This window comes from Geotrypetes seraphini, chromosome 10 (assembly GCF_902459505.1).
Source record: "Geotrypetes seraphini chromosome 10, aGeoSer1.1, whole genome shotgun sequence".
In the NCBI taxonomy this organism is placed as follows: domain Eukaryota; kingdom Metazoa; phylum Chordata; class Amphibia; order Gymnophiona; family Dermophiidae; genus Geotrypetes; species Geotrypetes seraphini.
Window position 1 is genome coordinate 84,564,485 of NC_047093.1, and position 17,944 is coordinate 84,582,428.

Here is a 17,944-nt window from a genome sequence, read left to right on the forward strand (position 1 = left end):
ACCAACAAGATTTGAAATATAACCAGACAACAAAAGGTAGAAAAATTAATTTTATTTTCTGTTTTGTGATTATAACATGTCAGATTTGAAATGTGTATCCTGCCAGAGCTGGTGTTGGACTGCAAACGTGAGCTAGGATTTAACAGAAAGAGGAAAAGTCCTTTTTGTTTCTTTATTTTATTTACACCACAGCGCCAGTGTGGTTAGGAGAAGCCAAAGGGGGTGAAAAAGCTATAAAACCCACCAGGAGTTTTGAAAAAAATCACCCAACTGGGCAGGAAAATCGAATTGAAAAACCAATTCAATAGGGCTGAATCGAATCAAAATTTTTTTTTCCTGTATCTGGCAGCATTAGTTTGCGCTACTGTCTTAGACTTTAGGACCTGGGATTGGGGAGAGATGGCATCCTCAGTACTTCTTATTTTAATGTATTTTTTTTCTGGGAACTTATCAGTGTTGCAGTGTTGCAGCTCGAATGGCTAGGAGGTTGTCGAACAGTTTTTTTCTTTTGACGTTTTTGGTTGGAGGGTACCAAAAACGTCAAAAGAAAAAAACTGTTCGACAACCTCCTAGCCATTCGAGCTGCAACACTCGACCCCCAACTCTACAACCAATTGATATCAACCACAGACTGCAAAACCTTCAAAAAGAAATAAAAACCCTTCTATTCAAAAAACACATAAAACCGAACTAACACAATCAGAACTGTCCCAAGCATCACCTGCAACTACTCCATATGTACTTCTAATGTCATGACAATTTAGACATAATTTATGTTATGTTATGTTGGGAATAATGGTTACATATATGAGGTTCAATAAAAGAAAATTTTCACTGCCTGTTTCTATTCCGACCATTTATTCCATTTCATGGTTATTGCAAAAAAAAAAAAAAAAAAAAATTTTTTTACATGGGGGGGGGGGGGGGGGGGTGTCAAAAAATGATGGGCCCCGGGTGCCACATACCCTAGGTACGCCACTGAGGATAGGGGACTTCTTTTTGCTCTGGGCTCTGCCTTGCCCTTTTGCACTTTCAGGTTAGAATAATATCAATTGTTCTTTGGCAGGATTTCTCATACAGAAGCACGAGCCATGGGCCAGGCACCCCCTGAACGCCCAAGACCCCCTCAGCGGATGCAGAGCACAGAGCTCCAGGTGATGCCGCCCACGACTAAGGTACGAGATGAGTGAAGGCACAGGGTGCGCTGGGTTGAGGAGGAACATGGGATGGTGAACCTCTGGCTTCCATGTTTGCGCGGCTCATCTTTGTCCACCTCTGGAACATCTGGGCCAGATCACTTGTTTCTGTGGAGTGTAGAGAATATCGCCCGTTACACATTGTGGCTGTTAGGACGCCAGGCTTTCAGAGCAGGGGCTTCCTTTAGGTCTTCTTGGAAAAATTCTAGGGGGGGGGAGGTTGAGACAGGACATTTTCCACTGTAAAATGTATGCTAGAGAATATATCTGCTGTACAGTTGATGGTTGTGTCCATGTCTGAATACCTCTGTGGTTAGCTGTACTCTGCTAGCCTGTAATTCTCATCGTGAGTCGGTTTAACTCTGGGTCCTCTGCTTGTATCAGGTGTACTCAGTGCCCCTGTACACTACTAAACCCCTGGAAGTTAGAATCTTGCACATCTGAGTTTGGAAAGGGCGTTTCGCCAGTTTAGCGTCTCCTGAGTAATCCTCAGTGGGGGGCGGGAAAGGAGGGAAAAGTCACATCCTCTGTGCCACACTGCCTCTGTGCCATCCCATCTGTTCCACACTGGAATACATCGGGCATGGAAAGGATGAAACAAGAACCGCATCAAGGAAGCCGAGTGGAAAGGGGGAGGGGAAGGACGGAGGCTGATTTTAGCACACTCTGATCTCCTCCTAGCCTAACTGAGGCTCTGGCTCCGATTTGCAGACCCAAAATGATGGGTTTTAGAGCCTGTGGCAAGCTGGATGGAGAGAGGACCTTCGCCAGCAGTTGTGGAGGAGGGGCAGGTTTCACCCTAACATCCTCCTCCCACTTTTCTGCATGTCTGCTGCATGAGGCCTCGTGACATCCCCTCCGCATGTGCTTATGAGTTCACCACTGTAACAGTAACGGCACACTCTCTCTTCTCTCCTGCCACCTGTCTCTCCTTTCTCACTTTGTTTATGTGGCTGGCACCTCTCAGCCTTTTTCTCAAGACTCTACAAGGCCAGATCCACCTTCCAAGCCTCTTCCACCTGATCCGGTCCCAAAGCAGTTACAGGTAACACCACATTACTGGCATGGGGCTGGTGGTGGGATGATGTGGGACAGCTGGGACCGGAAGATGACAGCATGCAATCTCTTTAGTGAGGGCAGGGGTGTCAAACTACAATCCGTTCATTTTTCCAGGATATCCTTCATGAATATGCATACGATAAATAGTACCAAAATATCCATTTTTATTATATTTGTATATTAATCTTGATAAAAGCACATAAATACATATACTGCTATTACACCAATCACAAACCTTCCCAACGAGACTGCCTTCCCCGCCCCCCCACTGCTTACACCCCACAGTTCACAAATTCATGATAAAAAGTCCGCTCGGATGTTCATCAACTTGTTACCCTCCTTGGCAAAAGATCACAATGGCTGTCCTCCTTGATTTCACTTTAAGGAATCGGGTCCAGCCCAACACAGAGCTGTGTTTCGCAACCTTGCGTCATCAGGAGCTGCGACACGGGAAGTCTCCCCTCATGTTTCTAAACATAATCAAACAAATACATAAAACCCCACCTCACTTATGTATTACACAAATCACGCATATTGTCTACGAGTGACATCAATCTTATCATTTACCTGCTCCCTCAAATAGTATATTCACAGATTGCTACCTCGATGAGGGTTAGCCCAAGCCTGGTATCCACCACCAACCACCACTATTTGGTTATTTGGATGAATTGATTGGTTGGTAGTGGTTCATGAATATGCGTGAGATGGAAGCAGTGCATGCAATATCTCATGAATGGTTTTTCAGGATACCTCTCGTGAACAATTTGCATGCACGGATTCCATTCTATGGAAATGTATCTTGTGCATATTCGTGAAGGGATATCCTGAAAACCTGACCCTGTCGCAGACTTTTCTGACTTCAGTTTGGCACCCTTGTTGTGGGAAAGGAGATGGCATAATGACAGGTGGATCGTCTGTTCTGTGGGTGGGTGGGGGGGAGGTGTTATGCAAGTTAATGGGGGGGGTAAAGCTGCAAGTTCCACTTCGCTCAGTGAAGATCAGTGTTGACCTCTTAGCAAGGAAAGAGAGCTAGAACCTGCTGCTGCTCTAAGAATTTACCTCCTCTCTCCCTGTCCTTCTGTCCTGAACATATAGGGTTACCAGATGTCTGGGAAAATCCAGACATGTCCTTTTTTGAGAGGACTGTCTGGGTGCCTGGATGGATTTCCCAAACCCTGCAGTTTGTCCAGGTTTTGTAAGGCCCCGAGCTTGGGGCCACGTCTGAAGAGCCACTGAACGTGCCTTGATGCGGCGTGAGGCGCCAGAGGCGGAGAAAAATGCCTATACCTCGGTGTGGTATACAGACCTCCAAGACAATCGGAGGACAAAGACACAGAATTAATTGAAGACATTGAGAATATCACCTTACGGGGGGACGTTGTCCTGTTAGGGGACTTCAACATGCCTGATGTAGACTGGAACACATTCTCAGCAACAACTTGTAGTAGCAAGAGGATATTAACATCCATGAAGGGAGTACAGCTCAAACAAATGGTACTAGAGCCCACTAGGGCCAAGGCCATCCTGGACCTGATACTTACGAACGGGGAAAGCGTCACGGAAGTCTCGGTGGGAGAAACGCTGGCAACCAGTGACCATAACATGGTATGGTTCAACCTTAGAAAGGGCTTCCCTAGATCACAAACAAAAACGAAGGTACTCAATTTCCGGGGCACTGACTTCGCAAGCATGGGCGATTTCGTCCATCAGACGCTACAGGCTCAAGAAACAACTTACGAAGTGGAAGCTATGTGGTCAACACTGAAAAGGACACTACACGAAGCAACTATCCGCTACATAAAATCGGTAAATAAACAACAAAGAAGGAAGAAACCCCGTTGGTTCACTGATGAGGTCTCACACCTAGTCAAGGACAAGAAAAGAGCATTTCTTTCATACAAACGCACCGGGGAGAAAGAAGCTAACATTGAATACAAAACAAGGTCTGCAGCGGTCAAAACAGCAGTCAGGGAGGCCAAACTTCGAGTGGAAGAAACTCTAGCAAAGAACATTAAGAAAGGGGACAAATCCTTCTTCAGGTATATTAGTGACAGGCAGAAGAACACAAACGGGATAGTACGTCTTAGAACAGCAAATGGGATCTATGTGGAAACAGATTCCGAAAAAGCCAAACTACTGAACGATTACTTCTGCTCAGTCTTTACCTGCGAGGCACCTGGACACGGGCCACAGCTGGAAGCAAAGCCAAGCAAGGAAGACCCATTTCAGAATTTTGGGTTCTCACCAGCTGATGTTTACAGCGAACTGTCAAGACTCAAGGTGAGCAAAGCCATGGGACCAGACAAATTGCACCCACGAGTACTCAGGGAGCTGTGCGATGTCCTGGCGGAACCATTAACCATGCTCTTCAATCTCTCCCTAAGTACAGGGAGAGTCCCCCTGGACTGGAAAACAGCTAACGTCGTTCCTCTGCACAAAAAGGGTTGCAGAGCGGAGGCTGCAAATTAAAGACCAGTGAGTCTCACATCAATAGTGTGTAAACTCATGGAAACATTACTTAAATGTAAATTAGACACGATTTTGGATGAGGGGAATCTAAGGGATCCTAGTCAACATGGATTCACTAGAGGTAGGTCATGCCAATCCAATCTTATCAGCTTCTTTGATTGGGTAACAGGAAAGCTGGACTCGGGAGAGTCTCTGGACATAGTGTACTTAGATTTCAGTAAAGCTTTCGACAGCGTCCCACACCGTAGACTATTAAACAAGATGAAATCTATGGGGTTAGGTGAGACACTAATTGCATGGGTCAAAGATTGGCTGAGTGGAAGACGTCAGAGGGTGGTGGTCAACGGCACCCTCTCTGAGACATCGGAGGTGACCAGCGGAGTGCCACAAGGCTCGGTCTTGGGTCCACTCCTTTTTAACATATTCATAAGAGACTTGACCCAAGGGCTTCAGGGTAAAGTAACTCTATTCGCTGATGACGCCAAGCTATGTAATATAGTAAGTGAAAGCAATCTGCAGGATAGTATGACGCAGGATCTGCTTACGTTGGAAAACTGGTCCTCGACATGGCAGCTGGGCTTCAACGCTAAGAAATGTAAGGTTATGCATCTCGGTAGCAGAAATCCATGCAAACCTTACACCTTAAATGGAGAAACACTAGCTAGGACTTCAGAAGAAAGAGACTTGGGAGTAATCATCAGTGCAGACATGAAGGCCGCCAAACAAGTAGAGAAGGCCTCATCCAAAGCAAGGCAACTGATGGGATGTATCAATAGAAGCTTCGTTAGCCGCAAATCTGAAGTCATAATGCCACTGTACAGAACCATGGTGAGACCTCATCTGGAGTACTGTGTGCAATTCTGGAGGCCACATTACCGTAAAGACGTGCTTAGAGTTGAGTCGGTTCAGCGGATGGCCACTAGGATGATCTCGGGGCTCAAGGGTCTCTCGTACGAAGAAAGACTAAACAAATTGCAGCTCTACACTCTAGAGGAACGCAGGGAGAGGGGGGACATGATTGAGACATTTAAATACATCACGGGACGTGTCGAGGTGGAAGAAGACATCTTCTTTCTCAGGGGACCCTCGGTCACAAGGGGGCATCCATTCAAACTCAGAGGAGGGAAATTCGATAGTGACATAAGGAAGTATTTCTTCACAGAAAGGGTTGTAGATCACTGGAACAAGCTTCCAGAGCAGGTGATCAAGGCCACCAGTGCTATTGACTTTAAGAATAAATGGGATGCCCTAGTAGGATCCTTACGAGGGTCGAGTTAAGGAACTAAGTCATTAGTACTCAGACTTAATGGGGTGGGTCAGTAGAGTGGGCAGACTTGATGGGCTATAGCCCTTTTCTGCCGTCATCTTTCTATGTTTCTATGATGATCTCACATGCATGCACGCGTGTGTGTGACGTCGCATCTGCTCATGCTCAGAGGCCCTCCAGCCACGGCCTGGACTCGGGAAAGAAGAGTCGATGATTATGTGGGGGCGGGTCTGGAGGCGGTACCTGGTGGGGCCATGTATCCTCTTTTTTTTTTTTTTTTTTTGCACGAACAAATCTGGTTACCCTATATACGTATAAACGCAGCACACGCATGTAGGATGCATGCCAGTGGGGAGTCTCCGAAGACAATGCAATGCAGCAACCGCATGGCTCACCCACCCTAACTGCTTAGGATCCCATTTGTCTTAGGGGGCCTCAGGTGCCCCTCAGGGTGAGTTCTAAGTGACCGGCTCTCTTGCGTATGCTCCTGGCTTCCTGCCACTCTGCTGTTCACATTCTTCCCGCTCTGTCTGTCCAGGGCACAGCTTTCGACAGGCCTGCCCCACCCTCAAGACCTCTGCCAGATGACCCCGTGCCAAGGAAGTCTCAGGTAACACGGCCGGCACGGTGTGTGGGCATTGTGAGTCTGCTCTGCTCAGTGCTGGTGTGGCTTTGGTGATGGGAGCTTTGCAGCGCCAGCATTGGCGCTGCTGGTTTTTATGGCAGCGCCGATGCCGTAGTGAATATATTGGTGACGCTTATTAAACTGGATAGAGCCGAACGGAGAGTACTTGCCTCGTGAGAGAAGAAAGAGAAAAGGAGAAAACAAAGGCAAGGGAAACGATCTAATTAACCAATAAGAAACCTTTATTATGAGACTATCCCAACAAGGATCCAAGTTTCGGCATCTACAATCAGGGCTGTGGAGTCGGAGGAAATTTCGGGTACCTGGAGTCGGAGTTGGAGTCAGAAGTACAAAAAACTGAGGAGTCGGAGTCGGAACATTTATCTACCGACTCCATTTTTGAACTTGGCATACCAATCACGAGCGATTCTTTCAGCTATAGCACCCACTATATACACAGCACAAATGTTGCGAGCAGCTTCTGCGGCCTTAGTACCTTGATTAAAAGGAAAAAGAAGGTGGTGTCGAAAATGCTCATTTCTCTCAACTTGACATTCCATTTTAACGATCTGAAAATTAACCAGTTCTGTGGAGTCGGAGTCGGAGTTGGAGTCGAGGAGTCGGAGGAAATTTCGGGTACCTGGAGTCGGAGTCTGAAGTACAAAAAACTGAGGAGTCGGAGTCGGAACATTTATCTACCGACTCCACAGCCCTGTCTACAATGCCTTCCTCTGAGGACACTGAGACAAAGTCTCTTAGTAAGCTAGGGTTGAATGTCAGCGAAGCCAACGCTATCGGTTAAAGCAGTGGTTTCCAACCCTGCCCTAGAGGACCACCAGCCAGTCGGGTTTTCAGGATAGCCCTAATGAATATACATGAAAGAGATTTGCAAGTAGTGAAGACGATGGGAATGCAGATCTGCCCCATTCACATTCATTAGGGCTGTCCCGAAAACCTGACTGGCTAGTGGTCCTCCAGGACAGGGTTGGGGACCGCTGGGTTAAAGGATTCAGCTGGGTTGACATTCAATCCTAACTGACTAAGAGACTTCATCTCAGTGTCCCCTGAGGAAGGCATCGTAAATACCGAAACTTGGATCCTTGTTGAGATAGTCTTATAATCAAGGTTTCTTGTTGGTTGATTAGATCATCTCCCTTGCCTTTGTTTTCTCCTTTTCTCGTTCTTATTAAACTGGATGCAAGAAACAAGGTGAATTGGTAGTATTTTGGGTGAGGTTTTGTGTTTGAGAGTAGAGAACGACACGGTGACAAAATTCATCACCGTTCCTGTCATAATCCCATGTCATTTTCTAGTGTCTATTTCAACTTCGGTCCTTGTACACTAGCATTCTTCAAAGCAAAGCTTGCGGGTCAGTGGTTGTGCCCAATTATACTCTGATTCTTCCCTCTCTCCTTAAAGAATGACATGAAGATGGTTTCCCGCGGTTATCTGCGGGGACAGGAACGGTGATGAATTTTGTCACTGTGTCATTCTCTATTTGAGAGCTATTGTTAGTAGAGGAGGTTGTTTGGAAGCCCTTCAGTAGTCCCGTAGAGCAGTTTCTCTGCTGTGACTGTCCAGTGTGCCCACTGAGGCCCTCCGCTGTCTCGGAGCGTCTAGCCGTGCCTTCTGCTAGCCCATTGTGGGCCCTGATGAGGCGTGGAGAAAGGACTTTAATCTTCTACCACTGTTTTCCAGAGTCAAAGGGAAGGCGTTTGGGCCACATGGGGTGAGTGCTGAGAAGGGGGACGCAGCCTTCCTGGTTCTGAATATTTTTTTTCTCTTATCGTTCAGCCTCAAGTTCCTGTGAAACCACCTCCCCCAAAGAAGCCCCTGCCCTCGGACCCGGCGACCCAAGACCAAGAAGAGCTGCTTTCTGCCGTGCCCATATACACGCCTCAGGCAGTAGTGTTCCCTTCCAGGCAAGTGTCCAGTCCCTCCACATAAAGTTAGTGTTCAGGAAGAAATCCACAAGCTGACCACATACTTGCTGGCAACGCAGGCCTGCAACTCCTCCAACCATAGCAGAAAGGCATTGCCCCGAGATAACCATCAGGGTCTGGCATGCTCACTCGGGTAATGTCTCCAGATGGGTTGGGTTTCCATATACCGTGACAGGAACGAACGTCATTCATAAGCAGGGGTGTGTGCTGGATAGGATCTCGGTTTCAGAAATGGACTGCTAGAGTTTTATCTTAGTACTTGCATTGTGCCAGAGAGAGCCTCCAGCTATAGAGTGGCATAGGATGTCCTGTGAAGTTGCACTTGGAATTTCTGTTTTAAATTGTATTTTTGTTTGAATTTCCCAATGCAATCTATAAGATGAAATGTGATGTGTTTGAATGAAGCTGATGGTGGAATAATTTCTGTATCCTTCCACATTTTTGGGGTCTCTGATTGGGTCTCAGACATATAAACTTGGCTTTCCCACTGTTAAAAAAAAAACCCCAACTACGGCCAATTTCTGTCAATCATTTTCTTTTTTATTCGTAAAAGTTTGGCATGACATCCCTTCTACAATTATAGTTCTCTTTCATCTACCCACTTTTCGTAAAGCGTTGAAAGACCTATTTATTTCAGAAATTTATGAATGATTTTTCTGTCTGAAATAATCAATCATAAAAGATACTACTTTTGGCTTAAAAGATACAGTTCTTGTTCTAATCTTATGTAAATTTCTTAATATTCTGTTAATTGAGTCGAGTCCTCCTGTTGGGATGAATCGGTATACAAAATCAAAGATTAGATTAGAGATGGGCAGGAAATGTCATTTTGGATGTCCCTTCCATCTCCAGGCCTTCCCCCCAACTCCAGCTTGTTTCAAGGTGTCCCTCTGCCACCTTCTGACTCTCTTTTTTTTCTATTCCAAAGGCCGGCGCCCCCTCCGCCTACAGCCATTGGTGGGAACCTCCAGGCGCAGCAAGTGTAACTGAGGCCGGACACTGGTCGTCGACGCACACGAACGGGTGGTAAGGGGGGAGCTGATAACCACTCTGCTCTTGCGGTGGAACTCTTTCCGCAGCTTCTGCATGGGTCCTATGCATCCATCGCCTCGACCTTGCTGTGGCACGGGGGTAGATTCTACCAGTCCAGCATAGGTGAGAAGAGGATGTTGCCTGCCCTTGGCCCACACCGTAAGAGAGACTGAGGCTACAACGTAGTGCTGAACTGTGTGTGTGTGTGGGGGGGGTGATCTTCTTTCATACAGACAGAAGCTGGAAAGGTGCAGATAAAATCATGGGGGAAACATGGGGGCTGGGCTGGGCATGGGACTTGGAAACCAGAGGGAGCAGAACGTTTTACCGGAGCCCGAGGACTGTGGATACATTTCGGACTTGCACAAACGTTACTCCGGTCTCTAACCACTGAGAACCTCATCACACCTGTGGATTCTGGAAGCAGGGGCCTAGAGCGTAAATTTAGGACTAAAGGGCAGCTGGAGGGTGGGGGGAGAGGTCTGTTCTGTTATTTATACTGTGGCGAAAGATCAGCAACTTTGTAAGTCTATATTTTAAAACTGCTGTAAACCAATGTGCGTCTGTGTATTTCATGGGTTTGCCTGTGGCCTTGTAGACGAAGAAGCTCTTTTATATGTGTGTGGAACAGAGCAAGGGCAGTGGTGCCTGGCCCTGTCTCTTAGTTCACACCCCAATCCTAAAATTTCTAAATGGTTTTACAATAAAAAGGGTGCATTAAATAGAAAATATTAAAAAAGATGGTATGATAGGAGACCTAGGTAGAGGTCTGCATGGGAACAGGGATCACGGGAGTCCCGCGGGAATCCCCCATAATCCACGTGACTCCCACGGGGACACCCCTCTGACCCACGGGACTCCCACGGGGATGGAAGGCTCAGGAAGCAGGGTTCGTCCATATAATATAATTGACACGTCAGCTTTAGTAAAAGTTTATAAGTTAATTACATGAACAGAAAACAAAAAAAGGGTTCCAAAGAGATTCCACAAAGAAAACAGCAGCGCAAACACAAAAGAAACTGTGGAATTGATGATCATGTCAGAAGTAATTGCTGCTTTTTATGGGGACAGGCGGGGATGGAGGTAATTCCTTGCAGGGATGGGTGGGGACGGAGAGGATCCTGACGGGGACGGGTGGGGACGGAGAGGATCCTGACGGGGACGGAGAGGATCCTGATGGGGACAGGCGGGGACGGAGAGGATCCTGACGGGGACGGGTGGGGACGGAGAGGATCCTGGCGGGGACGGAGAGGATCCTGACGGGGACGGGCGGGGACGGAGAGGATCCTGACGGGGACGGGTGGGGACGGAGAGGATCCTGGCGGGGACGGAGAGGATCCTGACGGGGACGGGTGGGGACGGAGAGGATCCTGACGGGGACGGGTGGGGACGGAGAGGATCCTGACGGGGACGGGTGGGGACAGAGAGGATCCTGGCGGGGACGGAGAGGATCCTGACGGGGACGGAGAGGATCCTGGCGGGGACGGAGAGGATCCTGGTGGGGACGGAGAGGATCCTGACGGGGACGGGTGGGGACAGAGAGGATCCTGGCGGGGACGGGCGGGGACGGAGAGGATCCTGACGGGGACAGAGAGGATCCTGGCGGGGACGGAGAGGATCCTGGCGGGGACGGGTGGGGACAGAGAGGATCCTGACGGGGACGGGTGGGGACAGAGAGGATCCTGGCGGGGACGGGCGGGGACGGAGAGGATCCTGACGGGGACAGAGAGGATCCTGACGGGGACGGAGAGGATCCTGGCGGGGACGGAGAGGATCCTGGCGGGGACGGGTGGGATTCTGTCCCCGTGCAACTCTCTAGACCTAGGTTCTAATATCATTTTAACCTCATTAGATTAAATCATTAACCTGCTCTCCTAAGATAAGGAAGGGAGCGTGTTAAGTGAATGGAGTTTAACAAACAGTATAACAAGACTTACCCCCTCCTTTAAAAAAAAGCCACGCTAGCGTTTTTAACGCCGGTCGCCACAGTAACACCTCCGATGAGTGTTGCGGTGCAGTGGTTAGAGCTACAGCCTCGGCACCCTGAGGTTGTGGGTTTGAATCCCGCCCTGCTCCTTGTGACCCCAGGCAAGTCACTTTGGGGCTCCTTTTACGAAGGCGCGCGAGGGCCTTAACGCGCAGAATAGCGCGCGCTAGCCGCCACCGCCTCCTCTTGAGCAGGCGGTAGCTTTTCGGCTGGCGCGCGCTAAAAAAACCGCTGGCGCAGCCTTCGTAAAAGGAGCCCTTAATCCCCCTTGCCCCAGGTACATTAGATAGACCGGGAGCCCGCCGGGACAGTTGAGGAAAAATGCTTGAGTACGTCCGCACAGAATTGTTAGGATATGTGGAATATAAATTATGAAATAAATGATTATTAAATAAGACGCTCATGGAATTCCTCTGAGCGTCCAAGCCGTTACCGCTGTGGACGGTGACTTTTCTTGAATGCACTTCCATGTTAATTGTATTTTTTTCCACTGATTGCTTTGATGTGAACCGCCTAGAACTATGTGGTGTGACGGTTTATAAGAATAAAGTTATTATTATTAAAAACACTAGCGTGGCTTTGCAAAGGAGGGGCTTAATTTTTAGTTCAAATCTATTTTATTAAGCAACAGTAAATACAACGGCAATAACAACCATGGGATACATTTTCATCAAACACCCGCGGAGGACTGGACTCTTATGTCCTCCCCGGACCCACCATACCCCCACCCCCCGATAAAGAAACCCCTACCCCCCACCCACCCCTCCCCATCCCCCCACAGATACATATAAACTCGTAAGCAGGGAACAGCATAGACACCGCAAATCACAGGTTCAGAGGTGGAGTCTATTCAAGACCCGACTACGACTCTCAGGAGTCAAAATGTTCAAATATGGAGTCCAAGTGTGAACAAAATCTCTGCTCCGGCGTCGAGAAGGACTAGCCAAACGGGCCTCCCATCCCATAAGTTCATGAAGGCGATTCCTCCAGTACCAGAATGAAGGTGGTTCAGATGACAGCCAGCAACACAAGATACATTTCTTCCCCAAAATAAAACATTTACTAAGAAATAATTTTTCATAAGAATTGTACATATACAAGAATGAGAAATGGGCAAACAGCATAGACTGCACGGATACTGGCACAGGGGTCTGCAACAAGCCCTGTAAAAAGGAGGCCACTTCCGTCCAGAAGGTCTGAATCCCCTCACAACTCCAAATACCATGAAAATAAGAATTGACCTCCACCGTACAGCGGACGCATAACTGAGTATCTATGCAACCCATATGGTAAGCCTGACTCTGGGAAGCATAGGCCCGCAGGACAGTTCGAAAGTGACATTCACGTAACTCAGCACTATGTACCAAACCCGCAGTTCGGTTCAGGGTTTTTAACAAGAAATTATCCCCCAATTCCCTACCCGGAGGGGCTTAATTTTTAACTGCTTACACTGTTTGTAAAGCTCCATGCACTTACAAGTGTATTGAAGTAAAAGGCTGCTAACTTCTCTTCACTGGGAGTGTCCGATGTGATGGAGGAAACCTCCCCCCCCCAAATATTAAAAAAAAACCCAAAAATATTACATTGTATATGTCAAAGCAAATAACTTTTTAGTCTAGTAATTAGTATTATAGCAGCATTTGTCAAATCAGAAATAAATCAGTTCGGACATATACAATGGAGAGAAAAAAAAAAACCTCATACCAACAGTGCCGGCATCTTTCTGTAAGCGTGGCGCAGTTTCTCCAAAGAGACTGGCTCCTGTCATCCATCTCAGTTCTAAAAAAAAGAAAAGCAAAAAATTGCAAGAGTCTGTCCATGTGATTGAGGATGGATAACCCAAAAAGACAAGGAAGGGCATTTTCGATAGGACATCGAAGCCTGACATTTCCCGCAAGATGTCCAAAGTTGGGAACGAACTAACGGCCAGTTTCGAAACCAGCAAAATAACTTTAAACCGTGCAAAACACAGCCCTCAGACTGATCTACTCACTGAAGAAGTTCGACCACATTCACCGCCACACGCTGGCTACCTGTACAAGCACGAATACTTTTTAAATTCTACTGCATGCTCTTCAAAACCCAACCTGGCAATGGACCATCCTACCTGAACACTCGCCTAACAAGGAACAGCTCTTCCAGACCAAGTGGAACTCAGACACCCTTCACCCACCCCCCAATCAAAGGCATTCAGCGTAAAAAAATACACGACAGACTACTCGCCACGCAAGCAGCGAAACTAGACAGCCACATCTCCAATCTATTGATTTCAGCACCGAACTACAGAACCTTCAGGAGGGAAATAAAAACCAGGTTGTTCAAGAAATATGTCAAGCCAAACTCCTGATACAACCAATTATCCTCACTCCATTGCCAGACTCCAAATGTTCCAACCAATAGCTTCCCTGTAATCTTCTGGAAATGACCAGAATCTCTTCCTTTTGTAATCCGCCTACAACCGCAAGGTATTGGCAGAATAAAAGAAACTAATGTAATGCAATATAAAACTGCTAGCCATCCCCCCAAAAAAAAATTTTAATTGCCTATTTAGATGTCTTGGCCAACAGGATGTCCAACCTTAGGACGTTTTAACTTTTTTGGGGCTTTTTTCGACCACAAAAACATCCTAGTTCAGAACCATCTAAATTTAGACCATTTGGACATGGGAGGAGCCAGCCTTGTGATGGACTGGCCATGGGGCACTTTAGAGGGCACTGCTGTGAACTTCACATAGAGTGCCAGGAGTACATTTTACCAAATACCCCTTATAATTTATGCTGAGCCCTCCAAACCTACTATACCTACCTGTCTACACCCCTATAGCCCTTATGGCTAGTAAAGGAGGGTTTGGTGTCCTCACTCTTTCCAGTATAAATGTAGTTGGTTAGAGTGGCTCATGAGCCTGGGTCCTCTTCTCTATGACTCACTAGCCCCCCCCACCCCCACTGGGCTACTTAAGACATCTGTGTGATATACTATGCTTTCCCATATCAGGTGCTGCTGTTCTAAAGACAGGTATGTACTCTTTCATTCATATCTTTGTGGGGTGGGAAGGAGTCAGTGACCAGTGGGCGGGGGTCAGTTTGTGAACCTTTTTGGCACTTAAACACTTTTAAAACAGGTCTAGCTCAGAATGTCTAAGTTCTGTCCAGGACACCCTGGGAAAGGTTCAATTATTACCGCAGGACATCCCTTCAGCAAGCTCCTCCCCCTTTCTGGACTCACAGGGAGTAGGACGCCTTGCAAGACGTCCAAAAAGACGGTTTCAAAAATCAGCACTTGGATGTCTTGGTGATTAGGACTTCCAAGAGCCAATATGTGGTAGTGGTGGTGGTGGGGGGGGGGGGGTTGGTAGTAAAATCCAGACGTCTTGATCTGTCCTCCTTACTTCCATTGCTTTCAGTGACAATAAAACCCATGTGTCTCCATCCATCCTCCTTTTTCTGGAGCCATAGGGTAACCCTAGCTCAGGGATCTCAAAGTCCCTCCTTGAGGGCCGCAATCCAGTCGGGTTTTCAGGATTTCTCCAATGAATATGCATTGAAAGCAGTGCATGCACATAGATCTCATGCATATTTATTGGGGAAATCCTGAAAACCCGACTGGATTGCAGCCCTCGAGGAGGGACTTTGAGATCCCTGTAAGTCTTTCAAGTCTTCTGTTTAGGAGTCACCAGTGTGTGTCTGACTCATGCAGAAAGTGAGTTACTTACCTGGACTAGGGGAGCTCAGTTGACAGCAGAATAAGTTAACCACTCAAACCCTCCTACCTCCTCTTTAGGGATGAACCTGCTTAGTGCCGGAGAAGAAACAGGTGGCCCGCACATGTTCAGAAAGGCCTTTTAGGCTTTTCTGAGCTCTAGAAAAGCTAATCTGTCTCTGACATCATTGGGAGATATTACTAGTTTATGGCTGACATCCTGCTGTCTTTGGAGAATCCCCATTACAGACAAGAACCTCACTCTGTTCACAAGAACTCCTGAAATAGCACCGGGACTTTGCCTGGCAATGGAGGCCTTTGCCCAGTGGGTGGCGCTTTGGTTTTATGTAAGGATGCTTGGCTGGCGCTGGGCTGTGTCTGCAAGCTTCTCTTGCTTAGGCAGTGCTAGAAGCACCCAAAGATAAGGCACTTAACCTTTTTGCAAGTAGGAACTAGCTTCGCTTAGAATCATTAGCAGTCAGTGCTGTCACAGGCCTTGAGGTCTTGGTGCGATTTGAAGCTTAATATGGAACATGCAAGGCAGGAATGAGGTGCATTGGCAGAGCTGTGTTGTGTGTGTGGGGGGGGGAGAGAGTGAGGAGTTCTCAGTACTGGGGTAACAGAAGGTTGGCAGAACTGGAGGGGGGGGGGTGTGTGTGTTTGTGAGTACCAGAAGGCACTGCGAGGAAGGAACGGGGTATATTAGTAGATCTGTGTGTGATGGAGGGCACTAGGGCCAGCAGGAGTGAGGTACATAGTTAGAGCTGTAGAGGGGGGGAGAAGGAGGGTGTCCCTATTGCAAGGGAGGAGTGAGGTTTTCCCTCGCCTTTTCTTCAGTCCTAAAGTTCACATTTTCTAGCTTTGGCTGCCTTCAGCAGTCATGCGACCGGGTAACAAAGCCCCCTGACCCTGCACGCTGTCTGATTCGGCTGCTGTTGAACAGTTTGCGTGCCGGAACCCTTCTCAGGCTGAGTGGAATTTGGGTTATGAGCTGCAGGGAGTGGTTGTGAATTTCTCCGTGAGAACCTTGTGCATCCTCCTCCAGCTTGAGTTCCGATCCTCCCCGAGGCTGACGTATTTCCTGTTGCCTCAGCTTTCAACAGCTGGAGGAGGGGAGAACAAGGCCTGGGAATGCATCTGAGTTTGGGGTTTAGGTTTCTGCCACTTGGTGCTGAATGTAAGACGCGCGCACGCGTAGACGTCCGCACGTAGACGCCCGCACTAGACGTCCGCACGTAGACGCCCGCACTAGACGTCCCCACGTAGACGTCCGCACTAGACGTCCGAACTAGACGCCCGAACTAGACGTCCCCACGTAGACGTCCGCACTAGACGTCCGCACTAGACGCCCGCACTAGACGTCCCCACGTAGACGTCCGCACTAGACGTCCGCACTAGACGTCCCCAATAGACGCCCGCACTAGACGTCCGCACTAGACGTCCCCACTAGACGTCCCCACGTAGACGTCCGCACTAGACGTCCGCACTAGACGTCCCCACGTAGACGTCCGCACTAGACGTCCCCACGTAGACGTCCGCACTAGACGTCCCCACGTAGACGTCCGCACTAGACGTCCCCACGTAGACGTCCGCACTAGACGCCGCAGCAAGGCGCGGTTTCTTTTCTCGGTGCTCCCCCGCTGGAAGCCGGGAAATCATCTGCTTAGAATTTGCCTTTCAGCAGTTTCCTGCCTTTGCCCTCTCCCCCACCTCCCCCAGATCAGCTTCTACTCTCCGCCTTTTAATGAATCCACATCCTTAATACGGATGGCATCATCTGATTTCTTTCCAAGTAACTCCCTAAACATTTTCTTTGCTTTTCGAACCGCTGTTGCACGGTGATTTTAGGATTTGATCCTGCAATTTGGATTATTCCTCCCCCCTCCCCCCCCCCCGTATGTGCTGTATGCGCTTTGCATTTTATCCACATTACGTTTCAGCTGCCAGTTTTGACTCTCGCTCTTCGAAGGTCCTCCTGCAGCTTCTCACAATCAGCTCATGATTCAACTACTTTAGAATCATTTTTTGTCATCAGCAAATTTGATTTCTTCATTCATTGCTCCCTTTTCCAGATCATGCAAAAACCCCAAAACAGTATGAAGGGGTGCTGAAAAGTTCTCAGCCCTACCAAGAATGGAATGATGTGGAGCCATGAAACTTACAAGTTATTCCGCACTTGGCGCATCATGTCTGAAGTTTCTGTAACCCCCCCAGAATACTCTAATGTCATGGAACTACTCCGCCACTTCAATCGCCTCTGAATCACTCGAAAATTGTTGACCTTTCAAACTCTTTTTAAGGTTTGGAAACAGAAAATAGTCAGATGGAGCAAGATCTGGTGAGTAGGGTGGATGGTCTATGCCAGTGTTCTTCAACCACCGGTCCGTGGACCGGTGCTGGCCCGTAGAAATTTTCTGCCAGTCCACAGGGCTGGCACGTCCATCGGGCAAAAGACGGTGTTCTTCAGACTCCAGTCCACAGTGCGATCAACACGGCGTTTTTGGGCCGGCTCTCTTGAGTGCCGCAGTGCACAAAGCCGTGGGAAAAGGCTCCTACGCGTGTCCTGTGCCTGACCTTGAAGCCCTCTGACGTCGCAACGTCAGAGGGAAGGCTTCCAGATGAGGGGGCGGGACGCGCGCTGCCCACAACTTTGTGCAACGCTGCACT

The 17,944-nt window shown here is 48.2% G+C and overlaps 1 protein-coding gene and 1 long non-coding RNA gene across 3 annotated transcripts; one reads left to right on the forward strand and one right to left on the reverse strand.

Moving 5' to 3' along the window:
* Window positions 1–1,003: 1,003 nt before the first annotated feature.
* LOC117368387 (disintegrin and metalloproteinase domain-containing protein 15-like) lies at window positions 1,004–10,057 on the forward strand. 2 transcript variants are annotated; one of them, XM_033961987.1, is made up of 5 exons: window positions 1,025–1,175; window positions 2,164–2,241; window positions 6,530–6,601; window positions 8,411–8,538; window positions 9,488–10,057. In XM_033961987.1, the coding sequence occupies exons 1-5, from the start codon at window positions 1,092–1,094 to the stop codon at window positions 9,543–9,545; spliced, it is 420 nt and encodes a 139-aa protein (XP_033817878.1). In that variant the 5' UTR covers window positions 1,025–1,091; the 3' UTR covers window positions 9,546–10,057. The 2 variants fall into 2 exon arrangements, with proteins under 2 accessions (XP_033817879.1, XP_033817878.1); XM_033961988.1 differs by lacking the exon at window positions 2,164–2,241 and having other exon boundaries at window positions 1,004–1,175; window positions 8,411–8,537.
* Window positions 1,149–16,359, reverse strand: LOC117368388. Its single transcript, XR_004540953.1, has 3 exons — window positions 16,304–16,359; window positions 13,283–13,357; window positions 1,149–2,725 (listed from the first exon to the last, which is right to left on the reverse strand). It is a non-coding gene; the product is annotated as an uncharacterized LOC117368388 (long non-coding RNA).
* Window positions 16,360–17,944: the final 1,585 nt, after the last annotated feature.

Excerpts from the sequence above, each read along its gene's own strand:
- LOC117368387 (XM_033961987.1), top strand. The coding sequence starts at position 1,092 with ATGGGCCAGGCACCCCCTGAACGCCCAAGACCCCCTCAGCGGATGCAG. Across the intron at positions 1,176-2,163 it reads TGATGCCGCCCACGACTAAG|CCTTTTTCTCAAGACTCTAC; the intron begins GTACGAGATGAG and ends GGCACCTCTCAG. Across the intron at positions 2,242-6,529 it reads CGGTCCCAAAGCAGTTACAG|GGCACAGCTTTCGACAGGCC; the intron begins GTAACACCACAT and ends CTGTCTGTCCAG.